This window comes from Ascaphus truei, chromosome 9 (assembly GCF_040206685.1).
Source record: "Ascaphus truei isolate aAscTru1 chromosome 9, aAscTru1.hap1, whole genome shotgun sequence".
Taxonomy (NCBI): Eukaryota; Metazoa; Chordata; class Amphibia; order Anura; family Ascaphidae; genus Ascaphus; species Ascaphus truei.
This window is the reverse complement of record NC_134491.1, coordinates 51,289,745-51,306,910: the sequence shown is the minus strand read 5'-3', so window position 1 is coordinate 51,306,910 and position 17,166 is coordinate 51,289,745. Positions and strand designations below refer to the sequence as shown.

Below are 17,166 nucleotides of genomic sequence, written 5' to 3'. Positions count from 1 at the left end.
AAATGTTTTTATTGTTCCTACCAAGAACAGATCAAAACTGTTCAAATAAGTCTGATGTAAAAAAAAAAAAAAATAATCTGTGTTATTTTTACATCAGATATTGATGAAATTGTAAACCGGCACAAAAATCAAACATATTTCTACAGTTGCCCCAAACAAAGATGGCCGTCAGTGTGTCACACTCAGTCACGTGGCTAGAATCGTTCTTCCAGCTGCGGCGCTGATAGCGTCTGACGTCACGTCGTGGCAGCAATGGCGGCCACCCCGGAGCTCCCGCCTCACGATGGCCCGGTCCTGTCCGTGGTGGACATGCACACGGGCGGTGAGCCCCTGCGGATAGTGCTGAGCGGGGCCCCGGTCCCCCAAGGCCGCACCCTCCTTGAGAAGAGACGCTGGGTGTTGGAGCACGCGGACTGGGTGCGCCGGGTGCTGCTGTTGGAGCCCCGGGGACACTGGGACATGTACGGGGCCCTGATGGTCCCCAGCGAGGAGCCCGAAGCCCACCTTGGGGTGCTTTTCATGCACAACCAAGGTTACAGCACCATGTGTGGGCACGCCATCATCGCCCTGGGCCGTTTCGCCGTGGATTACGGGCTAGTGAAGGAGCTGCGGGGCCCCGAGGTCCCGGTGAACATCCACTGCCCCTGCGGCTTGGTACGGGCCTACGTTAGCTACACCGGGGGCCGGAGCGGCGCCGTGCGCTTCCACAGCGTTCCCGCCTTTGCTTTTGCCACAGGTAACCTGAAGGAAAGCGGGTGAAACGCGCCGGTAATCCGGATTAAACTAACAATTTTGTTTCCAGGTCTGCGTTGGCACGCGGGGGGCACCGGTTTCCGTGTCCACTGGCACGGAAGGGGTTATTTAAAACCAGAGACAGAACATGAAACACAGACAGAGCTCAGTGCTACATCCATTAACACAGATACACGGTACAGTGCCTATATATATACATAGAGAGAGAGATCTTTTGAATAATATGGTCTTTTAGTTTAACCCTTTGGCCAAAATGTTGTAAGCCCTTGAGCCCCTCCAAGGCAGACCACATCTCTAGGGTCCTAACACTTAAATACATTCTTAATAACCTGTACATTACCAGGAAGAATGATTTAGAATAAATCTGTCAAAATTAGTTGCATAGTTCTAAGTCTGATTGAAGCTCTTATTAACCTGTACATTACCAGGAAAAGCACTCTATTATATTTGTCACAATCAAACTGTATGCAGGTTCCCATGAGTGTGGAGGTGAAGTGGAGTGATTTATATACCCCAACACCCAAGTGACATAAACATCTCCACATCATCAAAAAGCATCATCATCGGGCGACAAAGCAGCGGTGCATAATACAATCTAATTAGAGCATGCTTCAACTCCATGTCTGTACTCCTATTGGGGAATCCAAGTCACATGATCAAACCCAAGCTGTCAGTGTGATTGCATGTATACAAACTGATGCTGCATCAGCAGGCCCAGTTGTCAAGGCAACCACATGAGTGCTATGGCTCAACTCTTTAAATGTAGCAGACACCAGTGGTTGTCATGGGTACTGCACGTGCACAGATATAACACTGCAGATGTGTATGTACTATAGCAGTGATGCACTTGGTCCTAAACAGCACCTAAGGCCTTGGACCCGCTGCGCCCGGCTGCACGGGCTTTCCCCACCAGCAGGGGAATCCTCCTGAGCCGGTCCCCCCTGGCTGCACAGCTCACTACACGCTGTGACGCGTCAGCCGCTAGGGGATACAAGAAAATTGTAATCCCTAGCTTCGACGCGTCACGTGGTGTGGCTGTGAGCCAATGAGGAGGGGAGGAGAGGATTCGGGGAGCGGGGAGGAGTGTGGAGTGCCTGCCTCTGTCTGTGCGTGTGTGTGTGTGTTGCTTGTGATTACTTCCATCAGCAGCCCAGGGAGGGGGGAGAGTAGCGGGTCCCTCCGCTCAAGCCACGCCCCCCCTCCCGCTCAAGCCTCCCACTCCTTCCCACTCCCGCCCACCTCCCACTCCGGCTCCCTGCAGACCGCATATCGCGGTCTGTGTATGTCAGCGCCCCGCCTGTCTGCAGTGCGGGAGCGCTGACGGAGGGAGCAGGGCCTTAGCCTAAGAATAACAGATACTGGCATGCGTATATCTGTAGAATCCTATGGCAGATGGAACCCGCTGTAATCCCAGTCGGGTAACCCATAATACACCTGACGGCATCGCATACGGCATGGATATACATAGGTTGCTGGTTAACCCATAGTGAACCACGTACTGCTGAAGGCACAAAGTGCGGTCAAATAAAGGAACATGCTGTCTGTAGGACTCTACAGATATACAGTATACGGACCTGCAAAAATGTGGAATAAAGGACACCCAATACACAGTGAGCATACAGGAATATTTCCATTTGCTATGTATGTATGTGTGTATATGTGTATGTATGTATGTGTGTGTATATATATATATATATATATATATATATATATATATATATATATATATATATATATATATATATATATATAATGTATGTATGCACTGTACCGTGTATCTGTGTTAATGGATGTAGCACTGAGCTCTGTCTGTGTTTCATGTTCTGTTTCTGGTTTTAAATATATATTGCCATGCTCAGTGACACCTATACGCATATATATATTGTGGTTATTTTGGGGGTTTAATGTGAGCTTATTGGGATTCTGTATGTCACAGAAGGATTTAACAGAGATTCCAGCCTGGGAATATAAAATGGAGCTGCAATACCTGCAGCTCCCTCTGAGACTGAAAGGGGTTCATGGGATCTAGACCTAGAATGAACGCATAGTAAACAGCTCTGCTTTTTATCCCAGTCTCCAGATGTTGCCATGGTGGCGATTCATCCGCATATGAGTAGCACTGGATTATCCTGGACACATGATACATAAAGCTTGGCCCCCTGCAGACGCACTTACTAGAATTCCCCCCTGCTGTCTCTGTACGTTCTCCCTACCTACCAATTAGACTGTAAGCTCCTCGGGGCAGGGACTCCTCTTCCTTAATGTTACTTTTATGTCTGAAGCACTTATTCCCATGACCTGTTATCATATAAATAACAAATAATATAAATATGTATTACTACTGTGAAGCGCTATGTACATTTATGGCGCTATATAAATAAAGACATACAATACAATTTTAGATCTATTTTAATGGACCAACTTTGGACTTCTTTATAGGTCACAAACCATATAATATCTGTATATTGTGGGAGGAGTGACTCAGTGAGACACTGACTGGCACTGAGTTTGAAGCAGCAAAACCTGGTTCAATTCCCGGTTTCTGCTCCTTGTGACCTTGGGCAAGTCACTTTATCTCCTTGTGCCTCAGGCACCAAAAGCATAGATTGTAAGCTCTACGGGGCAGGGAAAATGTAAAACTAGCAGAGCTATACAAGAAAATATTATTATTATTGTCTATATCCGGGTTTGTAATACGTCCCATTTTAATATGTATTATACTTATGAATTTTGTGTGTGTAACTCTTGGGATTTTCACACATTTCAAACCTAAAATGTTAGATCTTAATCCAAGTCCTAATAATAGATAAAGATAACCTGATCAAACAAATGACACACAAACAGGATACTTTTTCAACCTTTATTTATGTTGAAATTATTCAATGTCCATGTGTGAGAGTATGTAAACCTTTAGGCCGCGTCCAGGCTAAGCGCTTGCGCGCGATCAAAACAATGACATTCTTGGGTCCATGCTGCGCACGTGGCCGTGCAGAGACGCGATGCTTGACGAGACATTTTTTGTATTTGTCGTGCTTGCCCTGGTCGTGTGTGTGGTTCCAAGTGACATCACCTGCACGCGCCCCCTTCCTCCCCTGCACCCCATATGCGCGCAAGTAGCTGGCCAGGAATCACCTGATTGGCATGAGCGCCTGACATCATGGCGCTCGAGCGTCAGCGTGCTCGTTTCTACCCTGGACGGGGCCTTAGATTCGTACCTGGTGGCGCCCTCTTCAGCAGCAATGACTTCAACTAAGTGTTTCCTGTAACTGCTGGTCAGTCTCTCACGTCGGGTTTGAGGCATTTTGGCTCATTCCTCCTTACAGAACTGCTTAAACTCGGTGACATTTTTGGGCTTCCTTGCATGGACAGTTCGCTTCAGGTCCTGGCACAACATTTCAATGGGGTTTGGTCCGGACTTTTGACAAGGCCATTCTAAAACGTAAAAACAAAAGTCCAAAGCTACATCCAATATGCCAAAAATACAGTGTAATACCTAAATATCTCTTGAATAAAGTGTCATTTAGTTAAACCCTTTGGCCAAAGCATTTTAAGCCTGCAAGCCGCTTGAAGGCATGACCAAATAGTGCAGGTCCTAACACTGATTAAAATTCGTATTTACCTCTATAGTACGGAAGAATGATCGATCACAGTGGATCTGTCACAACCAGTTGCATGTCAAAGAAAGAACTGCTTACTTGTAAAGTGGGGAGGGGTGATCTTAAACCCTGGGGGGCGGAGCCACTAACCTCAAACCGCCGAGACCAGCTGGATAAAGTTAATAAACACACAGATACCCAGTAAGCTCTCAACCCCCCCCCCCCAAAAAAAAAAAAAAATTACCACATAATATATATGTATATATGTCTCAATTGGAGTGCTACTGGGCGTGGCTAAATGTATATAACAAAAAACAAAGAAACCAAAGCTGCATACAATATGACAAAAATACAGTGAAATATCCATATTTAGTTCTTGAAAAAAGGATCATTTTGTTCAACCCTTTGGCCAAAGCATTTTAAGCTTGCAAGCCACTTCAAGGCATGACCAAATATTGCCGGTCCTAACACTAACTGACTGTCAAGATAGAGAGGGTTTGGCCCGAGATTAAAGGGGTTACACCCCATTTGGCCACCCTCTACTCTCACCTGGGAAGCAAGGGGTTAACTGGACTGAGGTCCAGTAAGGTGTTTTGCCTTGCTTCAGTATCCAAATGTTTATTCCCCTGTGTAAATGTATTGTGTTATCCTGGTGTTTGCACTCACACATACACTAGGGTTGATGCGGGAGGGAAGGGGTTAATGTTAAAATAGTGATTATAGCCCTTTGTGTAATTTTCCCGCCTTTTCAGGCTCCATTTTGCAGCCGTCCATAGGTCGCCATTGAGCCTCCATGCTTTCTAATGGCAGAAGTAGCGGTTTTTGGACCTGTTTTCCAGCAATGACCAGCAGGTGGCGTCCGAGAGGAGGAGCGGCGGTTTCCCATTGTAAGTCAATGGGCTCATTGACTTCAATGGAGATTCCTCAACGCCGGCCTCAAGGAACAGGTTGGCAGCCATCCAAACCGCAGACCGCAAAAGCAGATACAATATCTTTTAAAAGAGTTTAATCACTACGGTCAAGTTCAACGACAATTGGCGTGGGAATCTTGGGTTCTAGGGCCCCTGGGAATAAAGTTATTTTTGTCCCTAACCCCTAGGAACCCCCATACCCGATCCACACCGGGTCCGGGAATGAGGGACCCCCGTAAAGGGTCGAGCGAAGGAGGGTCGCACCATTGAATCTAATGGCGGCGGGCGCCATGCATTGTCAATGGCGGCGCCAGCCATTGATTCCAATGGGGATAAGCCGCATGGCGAAAAAACGACTAAGTGTAAAATGTTGACATATGTAAGTCCATATCTCCGGTTCTGAAATGACCAGAGGGATGGGATTTGGGTGGCATATAGCCAAGGTTCCGGCTTTAATGCATGCCCCCTCAGACCAACCAGACGGAGTATGGACGAAGGTAAAGATTTGTGGATTTTCTCTTAGACTTCAATGGCGGCAGTTCCTCCATTGAAAGTCTATGGCGGGAAACTCCATTGACGACAACGGCGGAGTTGCTCCACTGAAACCCATGGCGGCAGAGCCCGTTGTTTTCAATGGGGATTTAGTGAAACGCTGAGATTTCTTTTTAGCGGAGATTTTTATAATAAAATATGAAACGGTTTATGTGATATTTGTATAACTCCGGTTCCGAAGGTCGTAGCGGGCTGAAATTTGGACCCTATAGTGTACGACTTCCGGCATTAAGGTCTGGAAAGTTTGGGCCCGCTGGACCTACCAGAACTGGGTATTTTAATGTGTAGGTATTAAAATGTATATGGGGTTTTGGATCTGCTCTGAAAAATGCAGACTCCATCTGCTATGTTAAATAAGGCAGGAAGCGCATCCTGAAGAATAAACATAGCCCGGTGATCAAAAGCTAACTGTCCTGATTGTTTATGCTAAGGGCAAGAACAAAGGGGCTGAGTGTTTTTTTAAGTGTCGGTCTTCACACATACAGGGAAGCCAAAATCTCCTTCAAAGAGATTTTTGCTAGACAGCTCGGCGCCTTGAGTGCAAGAGAAGGGTTGAAATGGTATATAAGTCAGTCACCCCTTACTAAAATGTCTTTCGTGTCTTGATGATTATGAAGATTGCTATATGAACTGCCAGTCCAGATATGACTGTTTCATCATTCCATCTTAAGTGAGTGTCCATATTTTGTCTGTTATTTGTATAATCTCGTGTGTTCACCTTTTTCAAGGAATAAATTATATTTGATCATATCTAAGTCTCGTTCAGTTCAACCCAGTTATATTTGGTGTATTATTATAGCCTGTCACAAAGCTCCCGTCACACTGACCCTTTATTTTAATCGGTTAGTGTTAGGCCCTGGTGACGAGGCATCATTTGGGGGGTCAGAGCCAAGGTAAGGAGGGAGGGCGCGAGGAGGGAGTGACAGCCGGCAGGGGTGCGCGGGGGAAAAGATTGTGCTCACCTGGTATACATGATCAAAACATGAATTGTGTCTCTTGGGTAAAAAAAAACAAACAGAACTAAATGGAGATCTCATTCTTAATGCAATTTCCTGGTCTCTTGTGCACTTAGATGTTACTGTTGATGTCCCTGGATATGGAAAGGTAGTAGTGGACATTGCATATGGAGGAGCATTTTATGCATTTATTAGTGCGGAGAGATTTGGTCTGGATGTTTGCACTTCAAGGACCAGGGATCTTGTAGATGCAGCAGCTGCTGTCACCAGTTCTGTAAAGGCGCAGGTAGAGTAAGAGGCTTTGTCTTACCAAATGCACTTGCTCACTTCCTGTGCTGCTCTAAGGCATTTGCATTTATTCCTACTGACCAATTGGATATTTTACTAATATTTCTCGGCTGTACCTCTTATTTCATATATAAAGCTGCATGCATGGTGCTAAAGAAGATTATAATGTTAACACTGCTAATAAATACAATGTTCTGATTTGTAATATGAAGTTAAATCTCTAACGATGTGTTTCTGTTACATTTATGTAGGTTAAACTTGACCACCCAGACAGTGATGACCTGTCCTTTCTATATGGCACTATATTGACTGATGGGAAAGAAGCATATAGCAAAGAGCCTACAGCCAACATCTGCGTGTTTGCGGATTCTCAGGTACAAAAGCATTGTAATATATTGTTAATATAATTGGTGTAAAGCACAAACTTTCACAAAAATAAATATTGAAGTACAATCAAGACATTTAATTTAAAGCCATGTCTGTCATAACTTTAAATTGAAGAGACATCATTAATGTAGTATGGGGGGTATTAGATGTAAAATATTTAGATCGTGAAACGGCTTTGAGTCATTGTGAAGAATGCCAAATGCTGCTTCTTATCATTAAGTTCTTATTCTGATTGCATATGTTGGCCTTGTTATGCTCTGGATGTAGTATACATTTTGTATACTTTACAAGTGGCAAAATATTTGTATTGTTAAATCCTCTCCAGTTCCCTAGACTTTTACGTACTGTATATCAGTAGTAACAAGGGAGGGAGAGGGAGTAGGGGTGTGATGCCTTTTTATTGGACCAACCACCAGCTGATACTGTATGTAACAAGCTTTCCGACCCTTCTGTGCCCTTCATCTTTACATACATCAGTGAATGCAGTCTGGAAATCTCTTTATATAAACGTATAATTTTGGGACGTTGATATGACATTTTAGGTCAAACACTTATGAAGAGGATGCCTTTTACATTCCTTGGTGTCTGCTCGGTTCAACATTTTAGCAATGCCATTTTCACATCAGTATGGGGTTCATTTGAGAGATGCAAGTAGCAGATCCCCTGCATGCTCATCTGCAACAGTTCAATTCATGTCTGAAACTGTGTTGTTTACTCTCTTTAATTGAGGTTGATCGCAGCCCTACCGGTTCAGGCGTGACGGCCCGCGTTGCTTTACAATACCACAAAGGACTCCTGCAGCTGGAGCAGACTAGGACTTTCAGGAGTGGTGCAACTGATTCACTATTCACTGGGAAAGCAGTTAAGGTATTGTCACATTTGCAAGAAGTGAGGGGCTGTTTGCACCTGCTCAGGGCTATATTTTGCATAATGTACTATTAAGAGCTGTATAAAAATTAAAAATAAAAGCTATCGAACAAGAAACATTCCACCTAAAAAAACAAATGTAACTTTAATAATAACGACTTTATTGCATATAGCGCTTTTCTGCCAATGGGACGCAAAGCACGTCACAATTACAGCATAGCACGCAGCACATAGGAATGTCACAGACACAGCCCCTGCCAGATGATTTTACAATCTGTTTTTTTTTGTGCCTGAGGCACAGGGAGATAAAGTGACTTGCCCAAGTTCACAAGGAGCCGACACTAACTGGGTTATCCATTCTATCTACGTGCTATACATCCTTTTACCTACATATTGTTTTGTTTTTAAATCTAGTGATCCGTTGCCTGCCACCCGTATTCATTATCGCTATCAAATGTCATGGTGAATTTGACTAAACTTGTAATAATTTAGGTTGAGGGGTGATTTCTACCAGCAAAAAAAAATGTATTATTGGGATTATTTCTTAAATATTTTTTTCTTTTCCTATTTAGGAGACTACATGTGGTGATTTCAGAGCTGTGGTCGTGGAAGTCTCTGGTCAGGCGTATTATACTGGTGCATCCAACTTTGTTCTTGAGAATGAGGACTCTCTAAAAAATGGATTTCTTCTTAAATGATGTTCACTACATTTAACCCCTTGGTGTCAGAGGGGACTGCAACTCATTGTGGTTGATTAACTTAACCGAATAATTCAAAATATTTTCTTAAATCTCCAATTTAAACAGTTACTATGAAGTATTACATGTGCAACTTTTCATCTAATAGACGTCTCCTGCACCAGCTGTTACCTGGGCCTTTTCAATTGTAAATGGAAGCGTGTCACTGTTTGACCTGCTGGGCATGCATCATTTCATTTGGTACATGCTTGTCTTTTGCAATTTTGAAGCTCATGAGTGGAACAGACTGTGAAGATGCTTCAACCGAATGGTGTCTAGGTTGATGTTACAGTATAAACCTTTTGTGTTGGGATTCAATAACCTTCGATATGGGTCGTCGCACCGCAAGATCGTGTTAACGGCCATGGATTTGAAAGGCCGGATCACGGTGTGATAATCCCTGTCGGAGGTTAGTGAATCTTCTCCGCAGTGTTTTCTTTTTATCAGAGGGCTTGTAAGGCTGGGGATAGTAGTTTTGTAAAATAATTATGATGCATTTGTAATTTAAGATTTGCATGGGCATTACTGTTTGTCTAAAACATTTTGCCTTAATAGTGGATGTATGTCTGTGTTGCGTTTTTACTTTTGCTTTACCACAAATTTGTGTATCAATAAGCGGCATTGGCAAACACATTTCATGCAACGTGCACAATTTTCATATTTTAAAGGTGTATATTCACTCTTAATGGTGCTAAAAAAATCAACTTTAAAAATAAACAATTTAATTCCTTTCAGTTTATTGGTTTGTAGGTTAGAATAAAAGCATATATTGTAGGCATTCCTGAGGCTGCACTTATAGTGCCTTTCGATGTCGCTCCAAAACCAATACATTGACTCCTTTATAGTAAGGGCGACGTCACGAGCAAAAATTTTGAAGCCGGGTAAATTTGATTTTTTTTTTTTAGAGAGACATTCGCCTCGTGACTGTCTCTAAACCAAATTGCGCAGCCCGCCCCCTTAGTGACGTCACTGGCCTTGTCGCCAGCGACGTCGCTAAAAACCTAATTACAACTTTCGCTAATGGCGACGGGTGACGTCATCGCTGCCGTCGCCAGCACTATAAGCGCGGCCTAAGGGTTAAGGAAAGGTGGTGGTGGTGGTGGGGGTGGGGGGGGGTCATTAAATTGCACCTGTGCCTCTAGGAAATTCCCATTGACTTAAAGGAATTCCTGTGACACTTTTGTGTTAAAAAAAGCAAGAAAATAGGATTGAAGCAGGGGGTCTCCAGAGCTGAACCGCATTAACTTAAACTGCGTGGACCCCCTGCTTCCCAAAATACTTACCTTGGAAAGGGGGGCCGGTAGCTGACCAGGTCGGTTATCAATATGGCGGCTTAAATGTACTGATGCTGCTGTGAGCCAAAAGGAAGCTGTGACTTCAACCCTTGCTGCTTCCTTTTGGCCCACATGAGGCAGGAGCTTTAAACTGCAGAACCTAGGGAGGTAACAATCTCGGAAAGCAGGGGCAGGTGACATCACTGCTGCTCAGCTCTCGAGACACTGCTTCAAACCAGGAGTGCTACTTTTAAGTGGGCGTTTCGGTATGATAGTGCCTTGATCTGTACTATCATAGTTTAGTGAATGAAGCCCCATGACTCCTATTCATTACTCCTATTCACTGTGCTGTAAAGTTGATTTGCATGCTGGAGGAGACATTGGCTTCATTTCGATTTATTGGGATTAAAATCTTCTCCAATGCAGGGAAGACGACGTCACAGCCTATTGAAGGAGACTATATTCAAAACAAATACATTTAAAATATAATTACAGAACAACAAACTTGCACTGAACATATCTGCCACTATCGTATTCTTGATGTAAAGGATCAAGATTAAAAAAAAAGCTTCACAAATGTACTTCTTACCTGCTTTGCAAAGAAATGACCAACATTTGCAGTGTTGCGTAAATGTGGTTCATAGAACATGGTAAATTCTTAATTTGCCAACTTTATCCCACATATTGTTAACAGGTAGGAAGATTTGCAAAATGTGTGCGCACGTGTACGCACGTTTTTTTTTAAACATATTAAAATAGTGTACAGAGCTGACACCCCTCGCATGTATCTTGTCCATGGCTGGTAGAGAACAGACAAGGAAAGAGAGCTGGGAGGTTGGGAAAGATGTACACTTATTTGACCAATGAAGAACTCTCCTCACTAAAAGTTATTCAAACCAAATTACAAATGTACATGTCTCCTGGGCCACTGCAGCGCACACAGCTGTGAAGCACATAATAGGCTAGGTATTTTCAGAAAATACTTTACTGGGGAATCAAACTCCATATAGTATTTATAGGTAAAGAAGGATGGGTCGCTGTGTTGGTCCTTTCTTCCATGTAGTAACAAGAGAGAGAGGAGGGGGTATGATACCTTTTATTGGACCAACACGTAGTTAATGTTACAATTTGATGAAGGACCCTGAGGTCCTTCATCAAATTGTAACATTAACTACGTGTTGGTCCAACAAAAGGCATCATATCTCCTACTCCCTCCTTTATTACCTCGTATAGATGTGTACAGTCCAGATTTTAAGCATATAAAACCCTTGTCGCCAAGATGAGAGCAGGTAACACCTGTGAGTGAAAAAGTTCGGGGCTACAACTAAAATTAGATTATTTGAATGGGAAACCTTTAGGCAGAGCTTATACTGTCTGTGTGTGCGCGTGCGCACGCCTGCAGCCCCAGCGATCTGTGCTAGTGTTGTACCGGGTCCTATATTTTTCTAAAACCGGTAACGGGTACCCGGGCGAAATAAATCATTTTACACCGATGGGTACCCGGTTACCCGGATGGCACTTACCTGCAGGATGAGGAGGACCGCGGCGACATCTGGGAGCAGCAGCAGACGTTCTGGTGGCGATGGCAGCAGCCGATGTCCTTGTTCAGCCTACGGAAGCAGCAGGAACAGAGCCAACAGCTGATGACTGTGAGCCGAGGAACTGGTGAGGAGCCGGCTGTCCAATAGGAACGCTCCTGCTCGTCACATGGTTCCCCGGCTCTCACAGGCATCAGCTGTTTGCTCTGTTCCTGCTGCTCCGGCCAGCTGAATAAGGACGTTGGTTGCTGACCCACTACCATGACGTCTGCTGCGGTCTTCCTCACGGTCCGTCGCCAGCTGCAGGTAAGTGTTGAAATTAGCCGGCGCCGGTCCCAGCCCTGTGCTGCTGGGTCCAGCTAATGTCCGAGTAGCTGAAAAAGTACCGGGTAATTTCCGGGTACTCGGAACATCGTTAATCTGTGTATTTGGCTGCAGGAGATGCGGGGGCGTCACGAAGCTGGTTCGCCCTCATTGGCTGAACCAGCTCATGTGCCGCTGACGTCATGCGGCAGCCGCCTGAAATCACAAATTGTCTTGACGCCTCAAAAGCTGGTGCTACAGTGCATCTAGGCACGCAGGCACTTGGATAACTTCAATAGCCAAACAGGGAAGAGTGCCTGACGTGTGCGCGCACGTAGCGGCGCCGGCAGCATAAACTCAGCCTTATGCAGTGAGTCGGTGATTTTGTGGAGTTGCACTAGTCCTGGGGTGGCCAACAGGTCAGGTTTTTAGGATATCCCTGCTTCAGCACAGGTGGCTCAATCCGTCGCAGCTTCAGCCCAGGTGGCTCAATCAGATTCACCATTTGTGCTGAAGCAGTGATATCTTGACAATCTGACCTGATATCCTGACAATCCCCCCACCCCCACTAGTCTGTAGGAGCCCATGAGTGTATTGGCAGGAGGGGGACCTTACACTGCCACTGCCACTGCCTCCCCTCCTCCCCAGCGAGCTGCACGTTGCCCACGTGCTAAAGGGTATGGGGAGTTAAGCCCCACCCCCTTTCGTGCGAGAAGCAGAGGCTGTTTCCATGGCAACTTCTACACGTCACAGGCGATCCAGAGGTCTGGAACTTGGCGCGAGCGCTGGGGGAGGGGGCGTGGCTGACAACATCCCCGGCGCACGAGCAGCACCAGCGCGCGCGGCCTCCTCCAGTCCCGCAGAGTTGGGGGGCGGAGCCCAGCACACGCCTGAGGGGGGCGGGGGGATGCCTCCATGGAGCCGCAGCGCGCGCCGACCCCCCGACCCATGGAGCCCCCCTTCCTGCGCCTCGCGCTGCTGACCAACCTGACGGCGCTGGGCGGGAGCAGCAGCCAGGGACCCGGAGCCGCCGCCGCGGGAGGAGGAGGAGCCGCTGGTACCGCGCTGCCCCCCAGCCACCCTCCTCACCCCTCACCCAGCAGCCTGGCCCCCGCCAACCGCAGCTCCCCGCCGCCGGGGCCCGAGCCGCAGGAAGGCAGCCCGCTGCTTCAGGGCCTGTCCGTGGCCTGCCAGGCCTTGCTCCTCCTCGCCATCTTCCTGCTCTCCTGCCTGGGGAACGGCGCCGTCCTGCTGGTGATCGTCAAACACCGGCAGCTGCGGACGGTCACCAACTCGTTCATCCTGTCCCTGTCCCTGTCCGACTTCCTGTCCGCCGCCCTGTGCCTGCCCTTCGCCTTCGCCCTGCTCTTCAGCCGCTCAGGGGGCTGGCTCTTCGGCGACCGCTTCTGCTTCGCCAATGGCTTCTTCAACTCGTGCTTCGGCATCGTCTCCACCCTCACCATGACCCTCATCTCCCTGGACCGTTACTACGCCATCGTCAGGCAGCCGCAGGAGAAGATAGGCCGGGCCCGGGCGGTCCAGCTGTTGGTGGCCGCCTGGTTGGCGGCCTTGTGCTTCTCTTTCCCTTGGTACCTGTTGGCAAGGGAGCAGTGGGTGGTGCACAAGAGGGGCTACTACCATTGCATGTACGTGTTCCACTCTGCCGGGTCCAGGCTGGGGGCGGCCTACAGCGTCTCTGTCATCGTGCTGTGTTACCTGATGCCCTTCGGCCTCATGTGCTTCTGCCACTACAACATCTGCAAGGCGGTGAGGCTGTCGGAGATCCGGGTGAGGCCGGTGACTACCTACGCCCACCTGCTGCGCTTCTACAGCGAGATGAGGACGGCCACCACCGTGCTCATCATGATCGTCTTCATGATCTGCTGCTGGGGGCCGTACTGCGTCATGGGGCTGGTGGCAGCGGCCGGCGACTACCCGTTTACCCCGGTTATGGACACGGTGGCGATCTGGATGGCGTGGGCCAACGGGGCCATCAACCCGCTTATCTATGCCATTCGCAACCCCAATATCTCCGTGCTGCTAGGCCGCAACCGGGAGGAGGGCTATAGGACTAGGAATATCGCGGCATACCTGTGCACGCAGGGTCAGAGCAGGGAGACGCGGGAGCAGGCGGATCGGATCCGCGATCGATATGGGAATAGGCACGGACAAGGCAGCAGGGTATCCTCCTCGAGTCCAGCCAACGGAGGAGAGGTGGCGATGTGGGCCTGCAAGAACCCAACCGTGCTCTTCTGCCGGGATGGGCAGCCTGACACGGTGTCAGAACCAGCAGGTCCCAAGTCTGAGACTGTGGACACGAGCCTTTGATGGGCCTGGCAGCAATTCATGTGTCGGCCTTTCATGGATATTGCGAGCATGTCTTCCCTGGCAGAGCAGGGCACCTGGAATTAAATGCCTTCTTACCAGGGGATCGTGACGTGTAATGGGGCAGCCGCTACCAAATGGCATTATGTCACTGAACCAGGCTTTTCTCTCTTAAGATTTGGTCCCGTACCAAAGTGATTGCGATGGCAGTGATTGGTCAACTCTAGTGGGTTAAATCTTGTTAAAGATAACTGGGGAATCTGGTTTTTGGGGTTCGTTTAGTAAAATCTTTGTTTTGCCGGTGTTTTTAATTTTATATATAAAAAAAAAATCTGTGTTTATCAGTGTTCGCAATGACAAAATATTGACAATTGAATTTAATGTTTATCGGTGCACTTTAAAAATGTTTTGCTTTTGTGTCCTACCTGTGGCTGGACTGCTAAGAGTTGGAACCCAACAGGAAATTATGCTTTATTTCCACTTTTTATATCAGTTTTTACTTGGCGTGCAAGATGATTAATCAGTGTTTTTTGGTTAAAACCAGAAGCCCCAAAGATTACGCAGTTGAACGATTTCCTGTCAGAGCCAGTTGGGGAAAAGGGAAGTGCAGAAAATTACTTAAAGCAAACAAATGGGTAACAAACAAATCAAGTCTCAATTTTGTACAAGTTCTAACTAGCTCTGGTGTCAAATGATGCCGTGGGGTCATGTGATGTCGCGTGACCCCGGGTTACCATGACGACACATTGCTGAAAGCCAAGGTAAGTTAGTTACAGAGGCCTCGCGCAGTCTCGGCATTTAATTTAAATGCCTTGGTGGCGAGTGCGGGACCCCTGTAACTGCCCCCCACCCCCCCCCAGAAAATCTTGCGCACCCGTGATCTAGGCTACAAAGAATTCACTTGTTACTCTGCTCGAACATTTTACAACTTACTATTTATATGCTACAATTGAACCACATACAAATTTCAACAAACTGTCTGTTTGTAAAATGTAAGTATTTAAATACCAGTTTTAAATGAAGGAATTTATAAGACTTCCAGAGAGACAGTGGAAGGAACAAGTCATTTTATTTATTTATAAAATGTTTTACCAGGAAGAATACATTGAGAGTTACCTCTCGTTTCAAATATGTCCTGGGCACAGAGTTATGATAGGAGTGGAGAAAAACTGCCAAAAAAATATCCCAGGTACATATTTTGGATAGAAAGTACTCAGGAAGAGCTTTCCATTGGTGTGTAACATGACCACGTAGCAAAAAGGTCACGAGATTGTATGTATGGACAGACAGACAGACATTTGTAAATTATATCTAGAAAGATCACTGCCATTACCTCGTGTTGGTCCTGTATGTGACAGTATATTTAAACAGCTTCTGAATTGTCAAATCAGCATTAAAAATCACAAAATACTTTAAGAAACGTTCTGCACACAAAACCACAAAAGACTAACAGCCCTGCAACATGTACAGCCATATCTTAAACACTGTGAAGAGAGTATTAATAGAGGGGGCAGCTTTCTCAGAGAACCCCTCGTTTGGCCTTAGGTTTATTATTTGAATGTTCAGGTTAAAATATGCATTTTGCTTTATAGCTGTAATGTACGACAACGTGAGCTTCACCCTTTTGAATGAAAAAATTCAACGGTTTTTTTTTGTCCAAATTTAATATATTCTTAAAAGGGGTACGCTAACTTTGCACTGCATGGAAACCAACCTGCATATTTGAAGGTATTTACGTAGCAAGCTTATACTGTGACAATGTTTACAGAGTGTTTAAAAAAAAAAAGTGATCACTTTTGATAAAAAAAAATTAATCTGGGTAACTTGGTATTGTTAGCCAAGGGTGTAATGCTTCACTGGCACATCCAGGGTGTGTTTATGCTATTGTTTTAGTATTAAAGGAAATTGGAAAGCACAAGTATGATTTTTCCAGTGAAATACCACTCGACATTTAGCATTTTCTCCCAGTGGTTTAGGATCTCAATGCCTTAAACCAGGGGTGGCCAACACCAGTCCTCAAGGGCCACCAAACAGGTCAGGTTTTATGAATATCCCTGCTTCAGCACAGGTGACTCAATCAGTGGCACAGTCTGACTGAGCCACCTGTGCTAAAGCAGGGATATCCTCAAAACCTGTCCTGTTTGGTGGCCCTTGAGGACTGGAGTTGCACTCCTGCCTTAAACCCTCAATTGATATTCAGGCCTTGCACTGCCTTGAATAACTTAACTGTGAACAAGTTGCCAGTATTTTTCCTTGTACAGTATTTGTGTTTTACTAACATTTTTAACTGTTTGTGAGAAGTGAATGCATAAATATGATTTTGTAAAAAAAAAGACTTATTAAAAGGTCTTTTGCAGCATAAAAATCTGAAATATTGTGATTTTTGTGTGTTCGTAACTTCATATTCACTTGTTAGCAACCTCTTGGCGCGAGTTCAGCTTGTGTATACATAAAAATTCTCAGCTTAGCAAAAGTACGTGTCTTCAAAATCCTAAGCATTTATCAGCCTGCGTTAACCCATTACATACAGTGATGAGGTAGCTAGCGTATACTACATTTTTACTGAAACCTTCAAGCAGCAAGACTGAACCTGAAGTCTAAAAAGGCAGATCTTTGTCTGCTTAGCTTTTAACATAGTTATTTGAGGGAGAATTCTCTAAACCTATATACAGCACAGTT

At 45.8% G+C, this 17,166-nt stretch overlaps 2 protein-coding genes across 2 annotated transcripts; both read left to right on the top strand.

The window, feature by feature from the left end:
• The first annotated feature begins 223 nt into the window (after positions 1-223).
• Positions 224-9,781, top strand: L3HYPDH (trans-L-3-hydroxyproline dehydratase). Its single transcript, XM_075614805.1, has 5 exons — positions 224-736; positions 6,885-7,054; positions 7,308-7,430; positions 8,173-8,310; positions 8,883-9,781. Exons 1-5 carry the CDS (start codon positions 253-255, stop codon positions 9,006-9,008), a joined length of 1,041 nt encoding a protein of 346 aa, XP_075470920.1. The 5' UTR covers positions 224-252; the 3' UTR covers positions 9,009-9,781.
• A 3,197-nt stretch (positions 9,782-12,978) lies between these two features.
• Positions 12,979-16,852, top strand: GPR135 (G protein-coupled receptor 135). The gene has a single exon (XM_075614804.1). The coding sequence runs from the start codon at positions 13,078-13,080 to the stop codon at positions 14,488-14,490; it is 1,413 nt and encodes a 470-aa protein (XP_075470919.1). The 5' UTR covers positions 12,979-13,077; the 3' UTR covers positions 14,491-16,852.
• The last annotated feature ends 314 nt before the right edge of the window (positions 16,853-17,166 follow it).

Coding starts and splice junctions, on each gene's coding strand:
- L3HYPDH (XM_075614805.1), top strand. CDS start 253: ATGGCGGCCACCCCGGAGCTCCCGCCTCACGATGGCCCGGTCCTGTCC. Junction 737..6,884: donor CGCCTTTGCTTTTGCCACAG/GTAACCTGAAGG, acceptor TTGTGCACTTAG/ATGTTACTGTTGATGTCCCT. Junction 8,311..8,882: donor TCACTGGGAAAGCAGTTAAG/GTATTGTCACAT, acceptor TTTCCTATTTAG/GAGACTACATGTGGTGATTT.
- GPR135 (XM_075614804.1), top strand. CDS start 13,078: ATGGAGCCGCAGCGCGCGCCGACCCCCCGACCCATGGAGCCCCCCTTC.